This window comes from Populus trichocarpa, chromosome 11 (assembly GCF_000002775.5).
Source record: "Populus trichocarpa isolate Nisqually-1 chromosome 11, P.trichocarpa_v4.1, whole genome shotgun sequence".
In the NCBI taxonomy this organism is placed as follows: Eukaryota; Viridiplantae; Streptophyta; class Magnoliopsida; order Malpighiales; family Salicaceae; genus Populus; species Populus trichocarpa.
In genome coordinates, this window is record NC_037295.2 from 16722961 (window position 1) to 16746074 (window position 23114).

The 23114-nt window shown below is 33.0% G+C and overlaps 4 protein-coding genes and 1 pseudogene across 6 annotated transcripts; 2 read left to right on the forward strand and 3 right to left on the reverse strand.

Annotated features, from left to right (window-relative positions):
- Nucleotides 1–429: 429 nt before the first annotated feature.
- On the forward strand, nucleotides 430–2764 carry LOC7454416 (polyubiquitin). Of its 3 annotated transcripts, none has more exons than XM_052445636.1 (3): nucleotides 431–598; nucleotides 1183–1763; nucleotides 1992–2764. In XM_052445636.1, exons 2-3 carry the CDS (start codon nucleotides 1183–1185, stop codon nucleotides 2554–2556), a joined length of 1146 nt encoding a protein of 381 aa, XP_052301596.1. In that variant the 5' UTR covers nucleotides 431–598; the 3' UTR covers nucleotides 2557–2764. The 3 variants fall into 3 exon arrangements, with proteins under 3 accessions (XP_024467550.1, XP_052301596.1, XP_052301597.1); XM_052445637.1 differs by having other exon boundaries at nucleotides 1183–1535; XM_024611782.2 differs by having other exon boundaries at nucleotides 430–598; nucleotides 1183–2764.
- Nucleotides 2765–4346: 1582 nt separating this feature from the next.
- LOC127905926 (polyubiquitin 11-like) lies at nucleotides 4347–5385 on the forward strand (annotated as a pseudogene).
- Nucleotides 5386–10087: 4702 nt separating this feature from the next.
- Nucleotides 10088–10534, reverse strand: LOC18109142 (2S seed storage albumin protein). The gene has a single exon (XM_006387350.2). It carries the CDS (start codon nucleotides 10532–10534, stop codon nucleotides 10088–10090), a length of 447 nt encoding a protein of 148 aa, XP_006387412.1.
- Nucleotides 10535–15441: 4907 nt separating this feature from the next.
- On the reverse strand, nucleotides 15442–15888 carry LOC7470932 (2S seed storage albumin protein). The gene has a single exon (XM_002317540.2). It carries the CDS (start codon nucleotides 15886–15888, stop codon nucleotides 15442–15444), a length of 447 nt encoding a protein of 148 aa, XP_002317576.1.
- A 4240-nt stretch (nucleotides 15889–20128) lies between these two features.
- Nucleotides 20129–20563, reverse strand: LOC7454417 (2S seed storage albumin protein). The gene has a single exon (XM_002317541.3). The coding sequence runs from the start codon at nucleotides 20561–20563 to the stop codon at nucleotides 20129–20131; it is 435 nt and encodes a 144-aa protein (XP_002317577.1).
- Nucleotides 20564–23114: the final 2551 nt, after the last annotated feature.

A 23114-nucleotide genomic window follows, 5' to 3' on the forward strand; every position in this document is an offset into this window, starting at 1 on the left:
AAATTAAATTATTCTATCTAAATATTTAAATCAAACCTCAAAATTATACAAATTAATATATATTTGTAATTTTATTTAGTTTGATGACTGGAAATCAACTAGTAATAAGCTTGTAGAAAGAAAAAAATTTAAATTTAACAGTAGATAAAAACAAAATAAGATTCTAGCCGTAATAAATTTTTTAAATAAAAAATTATTTTCAAATTAAAAATTAACTCATTATTTTTTCATAGCAATATAACGACGTAAATCCAACAGAAAATTTTTTTTTTTTTCCTTACAAACAAACAGGAAAATTCAAATACGGAAATACCGCATAACACACGCGTACTCGAAGAGCGTAGTCCTTTTCTCTCACTCTCAGTTTCCTAGCAATATCCGCCCCCACTAGACGCCACTGATAAAAGGAAAAACAACCAAGAAGTCTTCCGGAAGGATCATCCTAAGACGTGGCGTTTCATAATTAGACGCTGCAACCGGGTATTCCCGTAATTTCACCATCAAATTTCTATGATATATTGAGACGCTCCAGCTCTCTTCTCCTCACAGTTGTGATTATTTCTTCTCTATCAAAATCTTTAAACAGCTCTCATTCAAGGTATGCCTCTCGTGTCCGATTGTCTAGTTTTTTCTTAAATTTATTTTTAAATAAATAATTGTTATACGATCTGTTAGTGTTTTATGGATCAGTCCTTAATAATCGTTTATTGATGACAGTAATCTGTTTTTTTTTTTATCTGGATATTACGACGTTGTTATTGATTCTATTGTTTAGATCTCGATTGATGGGGGTAATCGAGGACCCTTTCCATTTTTTTTTCAAATTTTGATCAATTGATTTATTCTGTTAAGATCTGTTAGTGCTTTACGGATAACATAGATCTGCCTGATGTTCAGATTTATTTATCTCGATCTTAGGGCTCTATTATTAACTCTGTTTAGATCTCGATTGGTCGGTGTTTTCAAGGGCCTCTTAAGATTTGATTAATTAATTAATTAATTAATATGGATCATGTTTCTATTCGTTTAATTTTGATGCTATTTTGATTAAAAGAAAAGGTTATCGTTTTTTTTTTTAAATGATCAATTGAATTTGTTTGCTATTGTTAATGATCTGAAGGATTGTTATATGTTGAGATCTGAATCTAGTTTGTCTCTGATTTTACTTTTTTGGGGTGTCAGATGCAAATCTTCGTCAAGACTCTTACTGGCAAGACCATCACCCTTGAGGTGGAAAGCTCAGACACTATTGATAATGTTAAGGCCAAGATCCAGGACAAGGAGGGAATCCCACCAGACCAGCAGAGGCTGATTTTCGCCGGCAAGCAGCTTGAGGATGGCCGCACCCTTGCTGATTACAACATCCAGAAGGAGTCCACCCTCCACTTGGTGCTCCGTTTGAGAGGTGGCATGCAAATCTTTGTTAAGACCCTTACTGGAAAGACCATCACCTTGGAGGTGGAGAGTTCTGATACCATCGACAATGTCAAGGCTAAGATCCAGGACAAGGAAGGCATTCCCCCAGACCAGCAGAGGTTGATCTTTGCCGGTAAGCAGCTTGAGGATGGCCGCACCCTTGCTGATTACAACATCCAGAAGGAGTCCACCCTCCACTTGGTGCTTCGTCTACGTGGTGGCATGCAGATCTTTGTGAAGACCCTCACTGGAAAGACCATCACGTTGGAGGTTGAGAGCTCTGATACCATCGACAATGTCAAGGCTAAGATCCAGGACAAGGAAGGCATTCCCCCAGACCAGCAGAGGTTGATCTTTGCCGGCAAGCAGCTTGAGGATGGCCGCACCCTTGCTGATTACAACATCCAGAAGGAGTCCACCCTCCACTTGGTGCTTCGTCTACGTGGTGGCATGCAGATCTTTGTGAAGACCCTCACTGGAAAGACCATCACTTTGGAGGTTGAGAGCTCTGATACCATTGATAATGTCAAGGCCAAGATACAGGACAAGGAAGGCATTCCCCCAGACCAGCAGAGGTTGATCTTTGCCGGCAAGCAGCTCGAGGATGGCCGCACCCTTGCTGACTACAACATCCAGAAGGAGTCCACCCTCCACTTGGTGCTTCGTCTACGTGGTGGCATGCAGATTTTCGTGAAGACTTTAACTGGGAAGACCATTACCTTGGAGGTGGAGAGCTCTGACACTATCGATAATGTGAAGGCCAAAATTCAGGACAAGGAGGGGATCCCACCGGACCAGCAGAGGTTGATTTTTGCTGGAAAACAGCTTGAAGATGGAAGGACACTTGCTGACTACAACATCCAGAAGGAGTCAACCCTTCACTTGGTGCTTCGGCTGCGTGGAGGAATGCAAATCTTTGTTAAGACTTTGACTGGAAAGACCATCACCCTGGAGGTGGAGAGCTCAGACACCATTGACAATGTCAAGGCTAAGATCCAGGACAAGGAAGGAATACCCCCTGACCAACAAAGGTTGATCTTTGCCGGAAAGCAGTTGGAAGATGGACGCACCCTAGCAGACTACAATATCCAGAAGGAGTCCACCCTTCACCTTGTCCTCCGTCTCCGTGGTGGTTTTTAAGCTTCCGCATGTTGTCTTGGGTGTTTTATGCCTCGTGGGGCTCTTGTGTGTGCTCAGTAGCCATTTTCGAATGGCTACTTTAAATAAATTATTACTGTACTCTTTTGAAGTTGGTGTTTGCGTCCAGTTTGGTACTGTTTGGATTGGCTGTTAAGGGCCGTTCCATTGCAAGCTTTCGTATTTAAGCAAATAAATTTTAGTTTATTCATATGCGCTTTTGTTGTGGAATGCCTGTTTTGGCAGGTGATGCTCGTAGTTTCTTGGTTCTACGTTCTAGTGCCGGCGTGACAAATGTGAAGCCAAACAAGCTTTCTAGTGCTAGCGTGATGTTGTGGGATGTTTCTCCCTGTTTGTTTGTCGGTGTTCCTTGCTCATTTGGCTTTTGCTTTAGCAAGCGGTGAGGACCTCCTCGTGAATGAATTATCAATCTAACACCGGATATTTTGAAAAAATTAATTAAAATTAAAATCATGAAACTAGAAATATTACATATTTTTAAATGTTGTTTTAGATTGAAACTTTTATTAATCAATTCTAAAATGAAGTTTTTTCAACTCTTTTTTTTTTTGGCTAAATACGAAAATACCTAGAGAAAAAAAAATACTGCCTTGGTACCTTTTCTCTTCAGCTTCATTGTTGTCTGTCTGCATCTTATTTAGAAGATTAGATATTTGGTTTATTAGAAATCCAGTTATTTTTTTGTTGATTAATAAATAATAGTAAATAATGAATACTCATTAGATATCTGAAACTCAATAATATTTTTTGAATATCTAAATTTTTTATACAATAAATAAAATATAAATATAAAAAAAAATCCGAATACCGGATGTCTGCAACATCATAACTATGGAGGTTGAAAGCTTTGACACCATTGATGATATAAAGGATAGTGATGGGTTCGAGATTTACAACCAGAAATACTAGGCTTATGACACAGAACAAGGGGTAAAGCTAAAGCCCATAAACTAATGTGTCATGTAGTGTATCCGAGGATTCAAAGCTAAAGTGCAAAATATACTACTTAGGATTTGTTTTTTTTTTAAAAAAAAAAATTATCATAGTAAACTTAAAAATTTTAACGGAATAATATCATTTGCAAAAAAAATTAATAAAATAGCACACATTAATATTGTCGTGCATTAAAAGCGTGATATTTAGTAAATATTGATATTCAAAAGCATGACAACTCAAGATAGTGCGCTTCAAAAATGTGACATCAATTAAAATTTAAATCCAGATTGAAGAACACATAGAAGAAACACAGACGCAACCTCTCTCTTCTAATTGACCGAGACCCTTACTATCTATTTGAAAAACCCACGAAACACCTTCATTTTACCCCTTAAAACAACCAAAAATCAAGCCCATCCTAGTTTGTTAAAATTATAAAATTCTTAACTCTCTAATTCATGATTAGCATTATTTGAATAACATAAGCTCATATCATGTACAACTTAGCTAATTTATCTGTCATTTTCTTGGGCAAGAAAAGTGCTGACTTTGTCAAGCGATCTACAATGACCCAAGTCGCATTGTTGTTGTTCTTTTCCCTAGGCAATCTTATCACAAAATTCATAGTGATATCTTTCCATTTCCATTTGGGTATTAGTAATGAAGGGTGTAGAAGTTTTTCAAAACTAGTTATGTCAGTTTGTCATCCCTTCTTCTTAAGCTCAAAACATAAAAAAATTTCAAAACTAGACAGTAGTCAAAATAGTCTAATTGTTTTTAAAAATAGTCTGATCTTTTTCTTAAATCGATCTTGAATTATAATTGATATCGTGGTTCATAAACGCGATAAAATTATAATTGATATTGTGTATCAGAACCGCGACATTAATGAAATGTCACGGTTCAGAACCACGATATTAATTATAATTTTGTCGTAGTTTTCAACCGCGACGTGTAACCAAATGTCATGTTTCTGAACCACGATATTAGTTAAATATCTTATTTCTGAACCGTGACTTTCTCAAATTATACTATTTAACCAAAACTTTTTCTTTCTATGTTAATTTACTATTTATTTGCATTTTGTATATTAATTGCCCAATTTATCCTTCAAATTAAGGAATGCCATGTGACTCCATATTTTATTGGACCTAGGATGCCTGACATTATTTTTAAGAAGCTCAGTTGGCCTACAATACATTAGTTCTTAGAATGGGTCCAAGATGTTCACATAATCCAAGATGCTCACATGTTTATTTTGTGAAAACTCTCACTATTACCTTAGAGGTTGAAAGTTCAGATACCATATATGATGTGAAGACAGATTCAAGTATGGATCATTTGATCTTTTGCTAGCAAATAACTTGCACCATGGCGAACTACAATATTCTGAAGGAATCAACTCTGCATTTGGTGCTCCGTTTTCATGGTTGAATGCAGATTTTTGTTAAGCCCCTCATAGGAAAGACCAATATTACTCTTGAATATGAAGCCAAACTATAATTATTATTTTTTCAATTGCTTGTTGCCAAACCATATAGAAATCTCCTCTATGTACATTTGGCGTATATATAGTGATATCTAAATCCTTCTTCAGTTTAATTAATGTGGTCCAAATTGATTCCAATTTACATGCAAACAACTTGAAGATGGAAAGATTTTGGTTGACTATAAAATTCAAATGGACTCAAACCTTCACTCGATTCTTCACCTACATGGTGGGATGTATATTTTTATGAAGATTGTCATAATGGATGTCAAGAGTTTGGATAACATTGATAATATGAAGAAAAGATTCAGGACAATGACAATATCTCACCAAACAAAAAAGAGATTATCTTTGTTAAGAAGTAGCTGGAAAATGGTTGTTATTGATTAAAAAAGAAGAAAAAGTTGATGGGTGCATTGCATGCACCACATTCCAATTGTTTTGGCTTTCCCAATGACTAAAAATCCTAGTTGTTTGGCCTAACAAAAAAAAACCTAGCATTTTGAGCCTTGGCTCAATCCCGACTCATTTCGGTTTATCCGATCTTGCCCCAACACATACCTTTATATACTTTTTCAAGTTCATAGAGTTGTGCACATAATTTTCTATGCGCGCAATATGTTTTTTATGTAGTGTAGATACCAGTTTTCTAGCCTATGACTGTTTCCTAGTGGTGTAACTAGCCAACATCTCCACTAATGTTGCGCATGTCATAACAATCCATGAACCAACTTTCTAGAAAAGTATTTTTCTTCTCTATAAGATAAGTTCAAGAACTTGATGAAAAATACACTCGGCCACAAGTAAGAAGGAAAACACAGTTCCTAAGTCTTGGTCTCCACGCATAACCATTAAAGGCCTAATCATTTAATCTCATAGATAACAATCAATCTCTAAACAATTCTAGGAACCATCACCTACAACCCAATAATTTCAAGGACCATCATCAACCACCCAATAACTTAATTTACCACAACAACCACCCAATAATTCCTAGAATATATAATTTCGCTTACATTCTCAAACAACTACCTATATAGTCTGTCTGAATTAGATTCTTATCTAGTTATGTTAGATCTTTACTTGAATGCTCAAAATCTTATTTTCCATAATCCTAGCTGCATTTATTCACATACTATTTTTTCATATATCATACATTATTTTCACCCTTTATATTTTACATAGGTATTAAAGTGTTCCTTGTACCCACAAAGGACCTATTTTGTAGGAAAACTCATGGACCAGCTCAAGATCACAACCCTACAAAGCCTAATTCATTTTTGAAGATTTTCATGATTTCATCACTCATACATTAGTAGATTACAACATCCAAAAGGAGTCCATTCTATATCTTGGTCCTTTATCTTTGTGATGGTTTTTAAGTATCCAATGATTATGCTTTTTATTGATAGAGTTTAATACTTTTACCAAGCTTTTCTAGGCATTTTTTTTACTGTTATAGATAAATATGATAATGGTTGAAATGAAAGCTATATATATATTTCACTTTTTGTTAATATATTTCTATTTATTAAATGAAATCCTCATTTTATACTTCTACTTCTGCCTCTACCATGTTTTTTTATTTCTTTACAGTATATTCGAGGTTTTTTTTCCAAGTTTATAGATATAGATACAAACTTGAAAAATAATTCAAAATGATGATGGGTAAAAAAAAAATCATCCTTAAACCTCTTGAATTTTGTTGAGGTCTATACAATTTGCATGTTATTTTGGGTGGTTATGGTGAATTTTTTTTGTTGGGGGTAGTTTTGATCTTTCAAATAGGTTTGCCCACATATCTTGTTAATAATTTGATATGGTAATGTCTTTTGTATGGTCTTAATTTTGTTTTCTCTTAATGTATATTTACTTATATGGTTCTTTTTAAGGAAATCTCCTAATGAAACCATATATGTTTTCCAAGGATTTCTAAGTACCTTCTTTATCTTTTTAGAAGTTCCTTGTAAATTTGAATGGTTGTGTTAATTATAATTTGACAGTGGAAGGATTAGAACCACTAGAGTTTTGCTATCGATCTAAATCTATTCTTGGAATACATTAAAATAATGTTATGCAACTAGGTACTTACTCTGTAATTAAGAGTATATTAAGTTGAATTTGAGGTTGGAAAGTACATTGTCACATGTTACAATATTGCTCTAGCTTTTGGAAAAGGCATTGCTTTGAAGGGTTGTTTACTTTCTTTATTAGCCATGTTTTTATTTCTTCTGATGTTCTATTTATTAAGTATGTTAGCTTGGTGTCTTTTTTATAAAAAAATTTTTTATTAAAACTAAAGCTTGTTTGTTTGATGCATTGCATATGTGATAAAATATTAAGCAAACTTTCATCTTATTCCATAAGAAGACTATAAGTGCATCAATGGTCTCATATGCTTGCATTCATAATATACATATATAAATCTCACATATTGGTACTAGAATGAACTTCATTTACTAGCATATCATATTAGTGTAAGCACCTCTCATACTCTCCTCATAATCTCTTCTTCTTGCTGCTTCTCGTGGACTATTTATGGATTGTAATGCTTTAGATTAGCACTTCCCAACCACAATCTTTAATTGGTAGCAACATTGCTGAAGGAGCTTCCGATATTATAGATCATCATCATTATTAACTTCTCATAATGTCGAGTCTTGACTTATTGATTGTGAAAAGTATGTTTCTAAGGTCCCAAGTATTACCTTCATATCTATTGATAATACCTTTTGGTTATTAATGGTTGATTAGGTTCATCAACCTCAATAATAGTGATAGTGAATTTGTATGTAAAGGCATTAAAAATAGTTATCAAACTAAAGAGTAGTGATAGATTTGCTATTGTTATAAGCCTTGCCATTATGAATCAATATGGTGAGTGGTTGTTTTATAGTAATTAGGTTGTACTTGGTTAGTGAAAGAGATACATTATGTTTTTATAAGGATTTCATGTTGTGCGTGTAGGGAAAAGGAATATGTTCACATGGGTTTGGTGTCCCAGTCCTTCCTTGTAGCATGCATATTCTCACAAGAAATACTTTGTTTGGTTTTGGAGCAATACAAGAGATTATAGAGAATCTAAGCTTTTAGTATGAATTGTTTTGTAATTGAATTATATAAAAGGTCTAGTAGATACATTTATGAATTAAATAGATAAGTCTAAGTCTAATAAGAAGTCCATACTCATCAAACAATCTTTCTGATGAAAATGGACATAACTTTTGTTTTGTTTCCTAGATAAAGGGGACATGTCTCCATATACTTTCTATTTTAGAAGTAAAGAAATTCACTCTAAAATTATTCTATAAATAAATTTATTTCATGGCCTTTTCTTTTCAAACAAATGATTTTTTATCCTCATTGTCTCCATTTTTTTTCTTACACAAGACAGTAACAAAACCTTTTCTTACGGATCATGTACATGTACACCACTTGTGACTAACTATTGAAGTTGTCCTTGCTCCGGTTATTGTGGATTGTGGATCCCTTTCAAAGTTGAATTTGGTCTTGATTGTGACATATATTGCTTACATTGGCTCAAGAACTCCCTTTAAAGTTGCTCTTAGCTTTTTTATGGCCTTGGAAAGTTAGGCTTATTTGCTTGGATGGTGGCATTGATGTTGTTGTGCAGAAGAATTGGCAATGAAAACCTTGAGAATAAAGGTGTCTTTTAGTTGAATGAAAGAGGTGATGAGTTTTTATAAGGAAATTAGGGTTTTGTGTGTAAAGAATATGGAGGTGATGAGTTTTTTACCTCAAGTTGTGATTAAACAAAGAAACAAATGCTTTTACAACTGGATTAGCTTAGTTAAGAAATTTAATGAAGAATAGTGTTTAATTATATCAATTTGATAAATAATCATGTGATCAATTATTGACTAATCAATTGATTAAGTTTCTTCTTTTATGTTAAAAAACAATATAGTTGAGAATTGAATTATAAACGTAGAAAAGTAGCAGCCTCACAAAATCAAATGAAATGTGAATATTCAAATATTTCAAACCTTAAAAAATATATATCTAACAAAATGAGAATGTTTAAATACTTCAAACCTTAAAAATGTATATATATCCTAAGTAGCAGCATACACAAGAAGAATAGGTAAGGATAAATAAAGCAAAGAAATAAATATAACAATAAATAAATAAAAAATTGAAGAAATAATCAAATTGCATATATGGAGTTGACTATTTTTTCTAGAGGGACTATTTATACATATAGAATGTTTAAATTATATCTGAATAAGTAATTCTAATCATATACAAGTAATCTATATCATACAAGAAAGTATAATGAATACCAATACAAACTAAATCTCTTATTTATTGATAATCATATGAATTCTAGCTAAGCTAAACTAGTTTAATTTATCAAGGATTTTTTTAAACCTTCTAGTCATTCACGCAAATTTAAATTTACCTGGTTGATTGCTTCTTTTTGTGTTGATATGTGAATATATTTTATTTTTTTAAAATGAGTTGGCTTGATTCTTAGGGGTTATAATTGGGTTCTTTGCACGCCCGAAGAAATACGAGAGAATTCAGTAAATTCAGAGTCCTTGCGGGTTCTTTTTTTTTTCCTTCTCTTTTTACTATTCAGAATATTCTTGAAAGCATTGCTTATATAAACCATGATTCAAAATTAGCATCTTACAATTTGGCATTGCAATCTTTCATTGCAGAGTTGCTTAAGGCTTATTCATCGAGGAATAAGCTAGTTTTCGCTTGGTTTACGATTAACAATGTGAATTGTGATAATTAATAAAAATTAGAAGTCCAAGCAAATGATAATTAGAGATGACATGTTTGCTACTGTATATCATCAAAGCCAAGCTGCATTGCTTTTTTATTGCATGCGTACATTTTACATGAGCTGATAAACTCAAAAGGTAGACGTACTTTTATTATGGCGTAAGTACTTGCATAAACAGCCTGATCGACGTGCTAGACTTACTTTTATTGCATAAGTGCTTGCACAACAGCCTGACGTGACTATTATACATGCATACCGCTCACAAGCCACTCTACGAGTCAGTGAACTTGATTGCTAACTAGCTAGCACATCATATGATTCTAAAACAGCATCTAGAACCAGATTGATTGGGATTGACAATCGGGCAAGCTGCACTGACTTTGTATTTCGGCTGCCCTCCTCTGTACCTCCTGCCTCTCTTCCTGTTCAGGGCGGCGTTGGTGCTGTGTTTGCTCCTCGATCACAGACCTTAAAGCGTCGCACTGGCACTGCCTATCCACATTCCTTATTTGCTGGCAGCATTGCTGAACTTGCTCTTGATCACCCTGTCGATGGTGGATCCCTCGGAGTGCTAACCTTGGCCTTGATATTTGGGATACATATTGCTCACAACTGCTCAAGTCCACCCTCCGAATCTTCTCTTGGCAGCCTCCAGATCGACTCCTGCTGGACTGATCATCAAACTCCACGGTAGTGATGGTGGTTCTGTAAGAAGAGGCATTGGCGATGAGTGCCAAGAGAAGGCTAGCTAGAACTGCTATTGTCAAAAACCTTGCCATTTTTTAGGGAGAAAAGTACAGTGGGGTTAATTAGTGTGGATGAATGAGGTGATGGGTGCAATGGGTTTTTATAGGGGATTTTGAGCTATGCATGTAGAGAACGTGGAGGATGGCATGGTTATGCGTATGATCTGTGATTTTGATGCGGTGGCTATGAATGTTTTGGCGGTTTGGTTGATGCTTACACGTCTAGATCAGCATGCAAATTCTGCCAAGAGATGCTTTGTTTGGTTTTCGAGTTTCTTTAGTCATTATCTAAGAGAATATCAAACACGGACGCTCGTGTTGATAATTCAAGAGTGATGGGGTTCTGCGCTGTCCGGTCGCAGCGTCTCTGTTTCCACTTTATTAATTAGGATTAAGCTCGAGGTTTAATTGGCTTATTTACAAGGCCTTTTGATGTGCTTAACTTGTATTGTTAAATGTCATTGTTGCCTCTTTTTTTTCTTGCTTTTATATATATATTGTTATATCAAACAGGTAAAAAATGTTTGCATTGGTAATATACATATATAAATCTCACATATTGGTACTAGAATGAAATCATTTACTAGTATATTGCACCTCTTATACTCTCCTCGTCATTTCTTTTTCTTGCGGCTTCTCGTGAACTATTTATGGTTTGTAATGCTTTAGATTAGCACTTCCTAGCCACAATCTTTAATCGGTAGCAACAATACTGAAGAAGCTTCCGATATTATAGATCATCATAATCATTAACTTCTCATAATGCAAAGTCTTGACTTATTAATTGTGAAAAGTATGTTTCTAGGATTCCGAGTATTACCTTTATATTTATTGACAATACCTTCTGGCTATTGATGGTTTATAGGGTTCATTAACCTCAACGATAGTGATAGTGGATTTGTATGCAAAGGATTGAAAATAGTTATCAAATTAAAGAGCAGTGCTAGATTTGTTATTGTTATAAGCCTTGCCATTATAAATTAGTGTGGAGAGTGATTTTTTTATATGGGTTTGGTGTCCTAGTCCTTGCTTGTATGTTTATATCAGCATGCATATTCTCACAATAAATACCTTGTTTTGTTTTGGAGTGTTATAAAAGATTATGAAGAATCTAAGTTTTTATATATGAATTTTTTGTAATTAGATTATATAGAAGATCTAATATATACATTTATATATGAATTAAATAGACAAGTCTAAGTCTAATAAAAAGTCCAAACTCGTCAAACAATATTTTTGATGAAAATAGAGATACCTTTTGATCCGATCACTGAATTATACTCAAAGTCTGCTAGGATATTTTACGAACCTAGTTCTAGATGATACTATTCTATGTTTGTATCAACTAGTTATGAACAAACTTCTAGTAAATAAGTTATTTTTCCTAGATATTTTTAGATTTTCATATTTTCTTCTTTATTTTATCTAGTAATTTTATGGTTTTGTTTCGTTTCCAACCTAAGTATTATTTCCTTTCCAACCTAAATCTATTGAATACCTATTTAAATAGTTATAGGTTATTTTCATAATGGTTTTTTCTAAATTATTCTGAATTATTTTGAAAATAGCTTTGTCTAGGGTTTCTCAAGCCCTTTTGGTTTTTTTTTTTATCTTCTTGTTTTTCTTTTCAATCCTAATTTATCTAGTTCATATTATGTCATGGAGTTTCTCTTCATGATATGGAGATTTGTTCTTTTGTAATTTTGGTAGTCTAATCACATGTTTATGCTTCCACATAGATTGAAAAATAGATGCGTTCATGATTAGTTATGCTTATATGTGGTTTTTATTAAAGATATTCTCTTTTTCTTTTTTCCTTAAGTTCTACATAAGTATCCTACAAGATTAAGAGACTAGACTAAATCACATCATTTTACAAAACTAGAGCCTAAATCTCTTGTTCTTAGCCTTGTTTGATTATTGGCTTTTTGAAAGATTCAATATTTATTTGGTTGTTAAGAGAATGAAAAAAACAAGTCACGCATTATTTTCTTAAAATTATCTCTTTAGATAACCATTTTCTTTCTCTTAGTTTAATTTTTAGAAATAAATTATAATTATTATTACAAATCTTTCTCTTAACATTTTTTTCTTCAGATTGGCTATTAAATGAGGAATATAGCCTGAATTATATTAAAGCATGCATTGTATTGTTTTTTATTTTTTTATGAAAACCTTATGATTGAACCCTTATATCTTTATAATCCGAAGAATGCAATAAGGACTCACCTATTTTGTTTTTGTTTCTTTGTTTTTGTTTTTTCCTTTTTCTTCCATATTATTCTCAAATAATTTAGGTGGTGTTTGGTTACTATCTTGAGATGGAGATAAAGGAAACATGTCTTCATATACTTTCTATTTTAGAAGTAAAAAAATTTACTCTAAAATTATTTTATAGATAAATTTATTTTATGTCTCTTTCTCTTTAAACAAATGAGTTTTTTCTTCAATGTCTCCGTCTTTTTTGTCACAGGACAGTAACAAAACCCTTCCTTATGGATCAAGTACATGTACACCACTTGTAACTAACTATTAAAGTTGTCCTTGCTCTTATTGTTATGGATTGTGGATCCCTTTCGGAGTCAAATTTGATCTTGATTGTGACATATATTGCTTACATTGGCTCAAGAACTCTTTTTAAAGTTGCTTTCAGCATTTTTATGAAAGTTGGGCTCATTTGCTTGGATGGTGGCATTGATATTGTTGTGTAGAAGAATTGGCAATGAAGACCATGAGAATAGAGGTGTCTTTTAGTTGAATGAAAATTAAAGGTGATGAGTTTTTATAAAGGAATTTGGGTTGTGTATGTAAACAACACGGAGGTGATGAGTTTTCGATTGCAAGTTCTGATTAAACAAAGAAGTAAATGCTTTTACAATTGGATTATCATAAATTTAAGGAAGAATAGTGTTTTTGTTTAATTATATCAATTTGATAAATAATCATGTGGTCAATTATTGACTAAGTTTCTTCTTTTCAATAAAAAACAATATATAGTTGAGAATTGAATTATGAGTGGAGAAAAGTAGTAGCCTCACAAAATCAAATAAAATGTGAATATTTAAATATTTCAAACCTTAAAAAATATATATGTATCCTAAATAGCAGCATGCGAGAAGAGGAATAGATAAGGATAAGTAAAGCAAAGAAATAAATACAACGATAAAATAAACCAATAATTGAAAAAATAAATAAATTGAAGAAATAAATTGCATATGTGTAGTTGACTTTTTTTCCAGGGGCCTATTTATACATATAAAATGTTTAAATTCTATCTAAATAAGTAATTCTAATCCTATACAAATAAGTTTAATTTATCAAGGATTTGTATAAATGAATACTAATATAAACCAAATTTCTTATTTATATGAATCCTAGCTATGCTAAACTACTTGGTTATATAGTTTAATTTATCAAGGATTTTTATTCTAAATAAGATTAAACCTTCTAGTCATTTACACAAATTTAAAATTTACACAAATTTAAATTTACCTGGTTGATTGCTTTCTTCTTCTTCTTTCAATTGTTTTGCTATGTGAATATTAATGCTTAGGGGTTATAATTGGCTTCTTTGCACACCCGAAGAAATAAGAGAGTATTCAGTAAATTCAGAGTCCTTGCGGGTTCATATTTATGTGAAAGAATAGAGAATATGTATGAGTGCACCAATTAATTTCTTACAGATATTCAGAGAAATCGAGGCCGTAACCATGGGCATTACCGCGTGTTCCTTTGCGTGCTTATCACCAACATTTTTTTTTTATGTAGTTGTTTAGTCTGGCTTGCATATAACTTGAAGTTAATAATCATGTAAGTCTCTAGTAATCTTGAAATTTGTAATACTCGAACTGGTGATTTGTAGGAAGCAAACTCAGTGTTTAACCAGCTGAGCTACACCCAGGGTTAAATATTCACATTTATACATGTTAAATTTCATAGATATTCTGAGATTTTCAGAGATAATTAATATTTGGGATCTTGAACATCACTAATATTTGGGAAATGTAAGGCTACAGTCTTGTTTGTAACACTAATTTTAATGCTACCTATCATCTGAAATGATAAATTCCAAATTACATGTTGAGCCCGTTTGTCAATTTTACACTTGCATTGTTCACCAACTTTTCAGAAGTCTCAACCGTTTCAGATGGTCTTTTCCTTTCACCTACAATATTCGAATTGAATCTTGCTACAGCGTGTGCTAAGATCACTCTTATTGCGATTTTCCTGGTCCACTTCCAATCGTTTTTAACAGTAAAAAGTATGCTGGCCAAGCCATTGTAGTGTGATACTTAACATTCACAATGATAAATTGCAAATGTAACGAATGACATGTTAGAGTAAGCTAATTCCAGGCCCCAGGGGCAATCAAGTTCAATGTATATTAATGATAATGTACGGGATATGGATCGACGAACATTCAAGCACTTCAAATCCTTTTTTTTCTTCTTCTCTTTTTACTTTTCAGAATATACTTTGAAGCATTTCTTATATATATAAACCAAGATTCAAAATTAGCATTACAATCCTTCATTGCAGAGGCTTAAGGCTTATTCATCGAGGAATAAGCTAGTTTTCGCTTGGTTTACGATTAACAATGTGAATTGTGATAATTAATAAAAATTAGAAGTCCAAGCAAATGATAATTAGAGATGACATGTTTGCTACTGTATATCATCAAAGCCAAGCTGCATTGCTTTTTTATTGCATGCGTACATTTTACATGAGCTGATAAACTCAAAAGGTAGACGTACTTTTATTATGGCGCAAGTACTTGCATAAACAGCCTGATCGACGTGCTAGACTTACTTTTATTGCATAAGTGCTTGCACAACAGCCTGACGTGACTATTATACATGCATACCGCTCACAAGCCACTCTACGAGTCAGTGAACTTGATTGCTAACTAGCTAGCACATCATATGATCCTAAAACAGCATCTAGAACCAGATTGATTGGGATTGACAATCGGGCAAGCTGCACTGACTTTGTATTTCGGCTGCCCTCCTCTGTACCTCCTGCCTCTCTTCCTGTTCAGGGCGGCGTTGGTGCTGTGTTTGCTCCTCGATCACAGACCTTAAAGCGTCGCACTGGCACTGCCTATCCACATTCCTTATTTGCTGGCAGCATTGCTGAACTTGCTCTTGATCACCCTGTCGATGGTGGATCCCTCGGAGTGCTAACCTTGGCCTTGATATTTGGGATACATATTGCTCACAACTGCTCAAGTCCACCCTCCGAATCTTCTCTTGGCAGCCTCCAGATCGACTCCTGCTGGACTGATCATCAAACTCCACGGTAGTGATGGTGGTTCTGTAAGAAGAGGCATTGGCGATGAGTGCCAAGAGAAGGCTAGCTAGAACTGCTATTGTCAAAAACCTTGCCATTTTTTAGGGAGAAAAGTACAGTGGGGTTAATTAGAGTGGATGAATGAGGTGATGGGTGCAATGGGTTTTTATAGGGGATTTTGAGCTATGCATGTAGAGAACGTGGAGGATGGCGTGGTTATGCGTATGATCTGTGATTTTGATGCGGTGGCTATGAATGTTTTGGCGGTTTGGTTGATGCTTACACGTCTAGATCAGCATGCAAATTCTGCCAAGAGATGCTTTGTTTGGTTTTCGAGTTTCTTCAGTCATTATCTAAGAGAATATCAAACACGGACGCTCGTGTTGATAATTCAAGAGTACTGATGGGGTTCTGCGCTGTCCGGTCGCAGCGTCTCTGTTTCCACTGTATTAATTAGGATTAAGCTCGAAGTTTAGTTGGCTTATTTACAAGGCCTTTTGATGTGCTTAACTTGTATTGTTAAATGTCATTGTTGCCTCTTCTTTTTTCTTGCTATATATATCTAGGCAGTCTAGCAATTTTGTATTGGAAATTGATTTAAAGCATGGGTAATCCATATATTATTTATAGATTAAAAATAGTAGGGGTGAAATATAAAAACAATTTGAGAGCTGACGCTATAGAATTAAATTGAAAAAATAACAAAATAAAAGTTAAAAAAAATAAAAAAATAAAACAACATCAATTTAGAAAAAAAAATAGATCAAAGCTCTTAAACCTGATCTAATCTCTGAAAGATACTTTCCGTAGATGTCCAAACCAGTTTATGCACATCGACTAATTCTACAGGTCCTGAAATTAATGATCATGTAGTCCATGTAAGCCTTCAATAAATCTGAAATTTATAAAATTCAAACTGATAATCTTTAAAAAAAAAAAATTTAATCTCATCAGCTATACTACTCCATTTCATTTGTGCACCTGACTACTGGCCTGAGGTTTGTGCTTAACTTATATATATATATATATATATATAGTTTAACGTGGGTGTCCGGGCCAGCTTGCGCGCACCTCGACTAATCTCACGGGCCCTGAAGTTAACAACCATGTAAGCCTCCAGTGGCCATCATATGAGCAACCACAGGGCTCGAACCTGAGATCACAGAGAGAGCAAATCTTTTAGTCCCAAACTCTTACCACTGAGCTTAACTAATATTGCTAAGTGTTGTTGTGGCTGTAAAATTAAGTATACAAAACAGCTTTAAAATTTTATCAACCACTGGAAATCAAATAAATCCACGCTTCCGGTAGTAGACAAAAGCATTGTCATGTGTTGTCTTTTTTTTTTTTTTTTCTTTGCTTATATATATAGGCAGTCTAGCAATTTTGTATTGGAAATTGATTTAAAGCATTTATAATATGATATATTATTTATAAATTAAAAAATAATAGGAGTGAAATATAAAAAAATTGTTGAGGGGACCCAATAGAATTAAATTGAAAAAATAACAAAACAAAAGTTTAAAAAAAAAGATAAAAAATAAGACAACGTCAATTTAGAAAAAAAAAATAAGCAAAACTCTTAAACCTGGTATAATCTCTAAAAGCTACATTCCATGAAATCTTTACCTAGATTCAATCAAGAAGCATAATTGTCAACCAATTTAATTTTAAATGATAAGATTGGTTGAAAAGTATTAATAAAAAAACCTGTAAAAGCACCCAAAAAAATAAGAATAAAATTTGATAGAAAAAACTTAAGGATGATGCAATTTAATAAAATAAACATCAATTAAAAGAACAAGGATCATATTTTAAAGATTAAAAAAAAATCATAGGTTATGAAATTGAAAACATTTGTAAAAACCAAGTAAACATGAACAAACATCTTGAACATAGTCAAATCTTAAAAAGCTCACAACCTATGAAACCCTGGATCCGGGTCCCATTAGTAAGTTTATTATAAGCAAATTTAAAAAACTAGTCAAAGCAAAAAAAAAAGATAATAAAAAAGATCTTAAGCGAACTCTGCAACCAACCAGGGTCAACAAATCAAACACATGACCTAAGACATGAAATTGAGATAACTCTATAAATAGAAAAGAAAAAACACACTTGCAAAAAGAATATAAAAATGCTTTAAAAAAACAGAAGTCGACCCGGGCTAATCCTTCACATATTCTTAAATAAAACCTTATGACTTTATTAAAGACAAACCTGAAAAAATAAAGAAGTAAGATTCTTAATCAAACAAATATTAAGGGATGAAATTGAGGGGGGGAAACCATTAAAAAAGCAATGAAAACAAAAAAAAAATAACAATTAAAAGAATTAGGACTAAATTCGACATAAAAATTAAATGAAATTAAATGTTTTGGGAAAACTTAAAAGAAATTAAATGTCTAGGGGTGGAATTGAAAAAAAAAACCAATCAAAAAAATGATTCAAAATAAAAAAAAATAGAAATTAAAAGAATGAGGATCAAATTTGAAAACAAATTAAAAAAAAATCAAATGATCGGGGATGAAATCGAAAATAAAATCCAATTAAAAATAATTAATGTAAATAAAACAATTATAAATAAGAGAAAAGGGACTAAATCAAAAGAAAAAAGTAAATTGAAGGGCTGGTATGAATTTTTACATGGCCAGCACACAATCCTACGAAGAAAGATAAGGAAAAGAAAGAAAGAAAAGAAAAGCAATTTCGGGTCAAATCACGTCAAACCACCATACATGTGTCACCTAGAGAAGAAGAGGACATTGAGTTAGATAAATCAAATGATATTGTGAAATCACTTTTGGCTGCACGCATCACTAGAAGGCGGCAGAGCGGTTGGCACATGCAAGATACACGTAACAATTTTTTCATTATTTTTTTGGCAAAAACCAAAAAGCCTTTAGGACTAAACAATATTAGAAAACAAATCATGTTGAAATTACAACCAAACCCCTAAATTCAATGCTAAAAAATTTAAATTGTAAAGGTAATGTAGTAATTCAATTGTTCTATAAAACATGAAAAATACAAAAACATCATTATACAGAAGGCATTGATTTATTTTATTTAACAGTTACATTAGTAATTTTACTGTGTATTACAAAATATATTTACCAAAATAACCTCGTACGATCCTCAAAAGACATTTATATCATGGTAAAAAGACCACCTTACCCTCGAAGCATAGGCTAAAGATAAAATGACAAAAGGGCAAAGTAGTAATAATATTATTATAATAAATAGTAATCCGTGTCTTGGGACACAATAATATCGTTAAGGGGATTGGTTTTTTAGATAATATTAACATCTCTGAATTAATTTTTTATCATAGGGAGTTTTAATTTAATATATTTTCTTTTACATTTTATCTATCTTTTTGTCAAATAATATATATGTGAGTTGTAAATGTTTTTCTATAAAACATCAAAATATTATTAATGGTAAAAAATTAAAAATAAATAAATAAACTTCATCAATATTATGATTAAAACATTATTTACAAAATGATATAATTATCATCAAGATATTAACCCTCCCTCGACACAATTTGACACAGTTTGATGACTTTTATTTAACGACTAATTAAATTAATATATAGGATGGATCATAATAGAAAAAGGGTATCAATTATAACACCTTATACTATAAGGATTGCGAGGATTGTAATAATGATAATGAGTGTCAATGGGATCCTATAAATCAATGAACGTTGAGGCACTTTAGAGCATTTTTGAAATTTTCTTTAAGATCTTTTTCTCCAAGGAAAAAAAATCGATTCGAAGCATCTTACTATTTTACATCAGCAACTGTTAATTAAAAACATATGGCAATCTTGTGTGTAACAGTTGCCTGGCTAAGATTATATATCCTTAATTCTTCAAGTGTCTTGAGAAATTTTGATTAATTAGATTGCTGGGAGGCCCATGCATGAAATCTGATCTTATTTTGGGCGTAAATTCTACCATTAACGTGGATGGAAATTAAGATGTTGTTCTCTTAAACCTTTTCTCATGTGATTTATAAAAATTTGAAGTATTTTTGACGAAAATAAAATTCAAACTTGGACAGTACAAGTAATAAGAAAGGCACAAGCTCTTTTTTAACACAAAAAGAAACTCCTTGCATTACATTATACCTGGCCTTACATAATACTCACATACTCAAACAAAACCTTTGCCTTACATGACAGTACTCGCATACTTCGAAGGAGAAAAACACCACACAGTGATGTGCTTTATTAGCACTACTTATTCATCTCAATCTCAAGCCAAAATAGCAGAGATCGGTGAACTCCATTTATTATTCCGTAGATTGTAACATGTCCACCTTCAACATTTATTACATTCTGTAGGGCGAACCAAATTCACAACTGTCTAGTTCAATACCACAATCGCCGGGAAGGCTACTGGCCACACTCGCAGCCTCATCAAAATCCATTCGTCCGACACCCCTCTGCTTTGGCGCACTCTTAACAGCCTTCCTGAGGCCATAGCAGCGGCACGTGGATCTCATCTGTCTTAGCTGATCACAGCACCTGTCAAGACGTTCCTCTTCGCTTCGGTTAATGTCAAGGCCGTCCCGTGAGCTCGCTTCTTGCATGATATATTCCTGGCAATGCTTGAGATCTTGTGCCCTAATCAACTCGTCGCGACAGTCTTCTTCTGATCGACTGGGGTTTTCCTCATCGATGATCACTGTTGTACTGTGAATGGAGGCGTCAACTAGGAGGAGAAAGGCTGTCAAAATGGCTGCGAAGATGATGAGCTTTGCCATTGTACGTAGATAGGGGCTAATAAGGATATGATTTGTTGGGTGAGAGTTGATGTGGATGTTGGGGGATATTTATAGGCATTTACGGCAGGCCTGGCTTGTGAATTAAGCAGATGGGTTAAGGTACGATGATTTTGTTGTGGTAGATGGGGAATTAACTTGAGGCTACACGTATATATTAGATAATATGCATGAGCTACACGTACTGAGATTTATCTACAAGTGTTAACATGCATGAACTGATTTTGTTGGGTTCCCAAATGGGCTGCAATTTGATTTGGAAGATGGTGGGCTAAAGGCTACACGTACATGCGATGGTTCCAGGTAGAATACTACATTACAGTATCCAAAAAAAGTAATCTCATGGAGATATTACTATGTATCTCCCAAGAAATAGATTTCTATTTATTATAATAATATAATTACTATTTTTCTCCTTGGTTATTTTGTTTTTTTTTTTTTTGTCTTTGCTTTGGGGATAAAGTGGTTTTTTCACCATGACATAAATATCTTTTGAAGATTGTGCGGAGTTATTTTGGTAATTGTGTTTTTCAACACACAGTAAAATTATTAATGTAACCCTTTAATAAAATAATCTAATATCTTTTGCACGAGAGTATTTTTGTATTTTCATGTTTTATAAAATAATTAAATTACTACATTACCCTTACAATTCGAGTTTTTTAGCCTTGGCTTCAGGGGCTTGGTTGTAATTATACCAAGGTTTGTTTGTTAATATGTTTTAGTCCCGAAAGAATTTTTGGTTTTTTCACCAAAAATTCGTTAACGTGTGCCTCACACGCATCAACCGCTCTGCTGCCTTCTGGCAAAGCGTGCAGTTGTTTCTAGTGGTTGTAACTGTGATTTTATCATATTATTTTATTCATCTCGACATCATCTTTTTTTTTAGGTGGCCCATGTATGGTGATTCAGTGTGGTTTTGCTTGAAATTGCTTCTTTTTTTTTCTCGAATTGATACTGGATCTTCAATTCATTTTTTCTTTTGATTCAACCCTTCTTTTTTTATTTGTAATTATTTTATTTACATTAATTATTCCTAATTGTATTTTATTTTGGATTTTATAACTTTCAATAGGTGGCTATAATTTACTAATTGGATTCAGTTGTAGGAAAGGCAGGGCCATGCATGTTGAGTACGTGTTAGATGTATGGACTACACGTACGTTAATTTATACACAAATGTTGCTATGGACTGTGTTTTTTCTATGGTAGGGTAACTGGCTTGTTTTGGAACATGGTGGGCTTTAAGCTGGTTACACGTAGATTCTTACAAGCAGATGTTGTCATCTGGGAGGAAATCCTCTCTGTTGGTGTTAGAACACACTCTGTCTATGCCTAACACCTTGGACACTTCGGCTCACGTTTGCAAAGCGACTTATCATGACTAAGGGTAATTATCCCACATGATTAACCCTAATATGGGGCAAGGACTCCATTCCCTTTTTGCCTCCCTCTCCATGAAAGAAGAAGCAACATGACTACTAAGCAACCACATGATCAGTCCAACATCCACGATAGGAAGGGAAAATGATTTTTCTCCTTTTCTGAAGTTATCGAATACCGCAATGCATCTTCTAATTCCAAGAGGAACATGAAAATAGAATGGTAATTGTTTTTCAAAGTATTTTTTTATTTAAAAATATATTAAAAAAATATTTTAAAAAAAAATAAATTATTTTTAATATTAATACATCAAAATAATTTAAAAACACCAAAAAACATTAATTTAAAGTAAAAAAAATTAAAATTTTAAATTTTCTTAAAAAACAAATATATCTAAGGTTTCGGATATTCTTGGATGTACATTCAATATATTCTTCCCTCATAAATAGTTATTTACATAAACAGAGGAGGGTTTCCTGTCCATAACTAAAAACTTGTTTTGTAGGTAATCGATAAGGATCATGTCTCGCCAGAGACCTCCTTTGGATTATTCAACTTTTTCTTTAGCAATGACCAGCTTGATCCTTATTTCTCTATGCCTTCCTTAAACTCAAACCCGATAACCTGTCAAGAATGAGCTCGTCAATCTCTTAAAAAGCCTGAAACAGGAGCATCATCAAATAGAAAGTCACTCATACTTGTGATTTCTGGTTTACATAATTAGGCTACAAGCTGCAAAGGTTAGGATAATTTGATAGAGCATTGTAAAGTCGATCAATGTAATTTCTCGGCTTCAACTTCTTAGACACAGCTGATATAAATATCCCCAAAGGCCAGTTACTCATTAAACTATATATGATGCCAGTTAGCCGAAAACCAGATAATTGTCACGCGATACACAAAAAATAAAACAAAAAATAATAATGTTTAGTCGATACAAGCGTAATATTTTATAAAGAAAAAAAAATTAATATTAAATAATAAAATTAAAAAATATATATATAAAAAAAAACAACATCAACCCCGTATTAATCTACAAAACACATGATATGAGTCATTTAACCAAAAGTAAATACTTTTTGGTTTTGCAAAACCAAAATAAACCAAAATTTCATTTTGGTTTTGCGTTGATTATTAGTTTTTGAATTTT

Coding starts and splice junctions, on each gene's coding strand:
- LOC18109142 (XM_006387350.2), bottom strand. CDS start 10,534: ATGGCAAGGTTTTTGACAATAGCAGTTCTAGCTAGCCTTCTCTTGGCA.
- LOC7470932 (XM_002317540.2), bottom strand. CDS start 15,888: ATGGCAAGGTTTTTGACAATAGCAGTTCTAGCTAGCCTTCTCTTGGCA.
- LOC7454416 (XM_024611782.2), top strand. CDS start 1,183: ATGCAAATCTTCGTCAAGACTCTTACTGGCAAGACCATCACCCTTGAG.
- LOC7454417 (XM_002317541.3), bottom strand. CDS start 20,563: ATGGCAAAGCTCATCATCTTCGCAGCCATTTTGACAGCCTTTCTCCTC.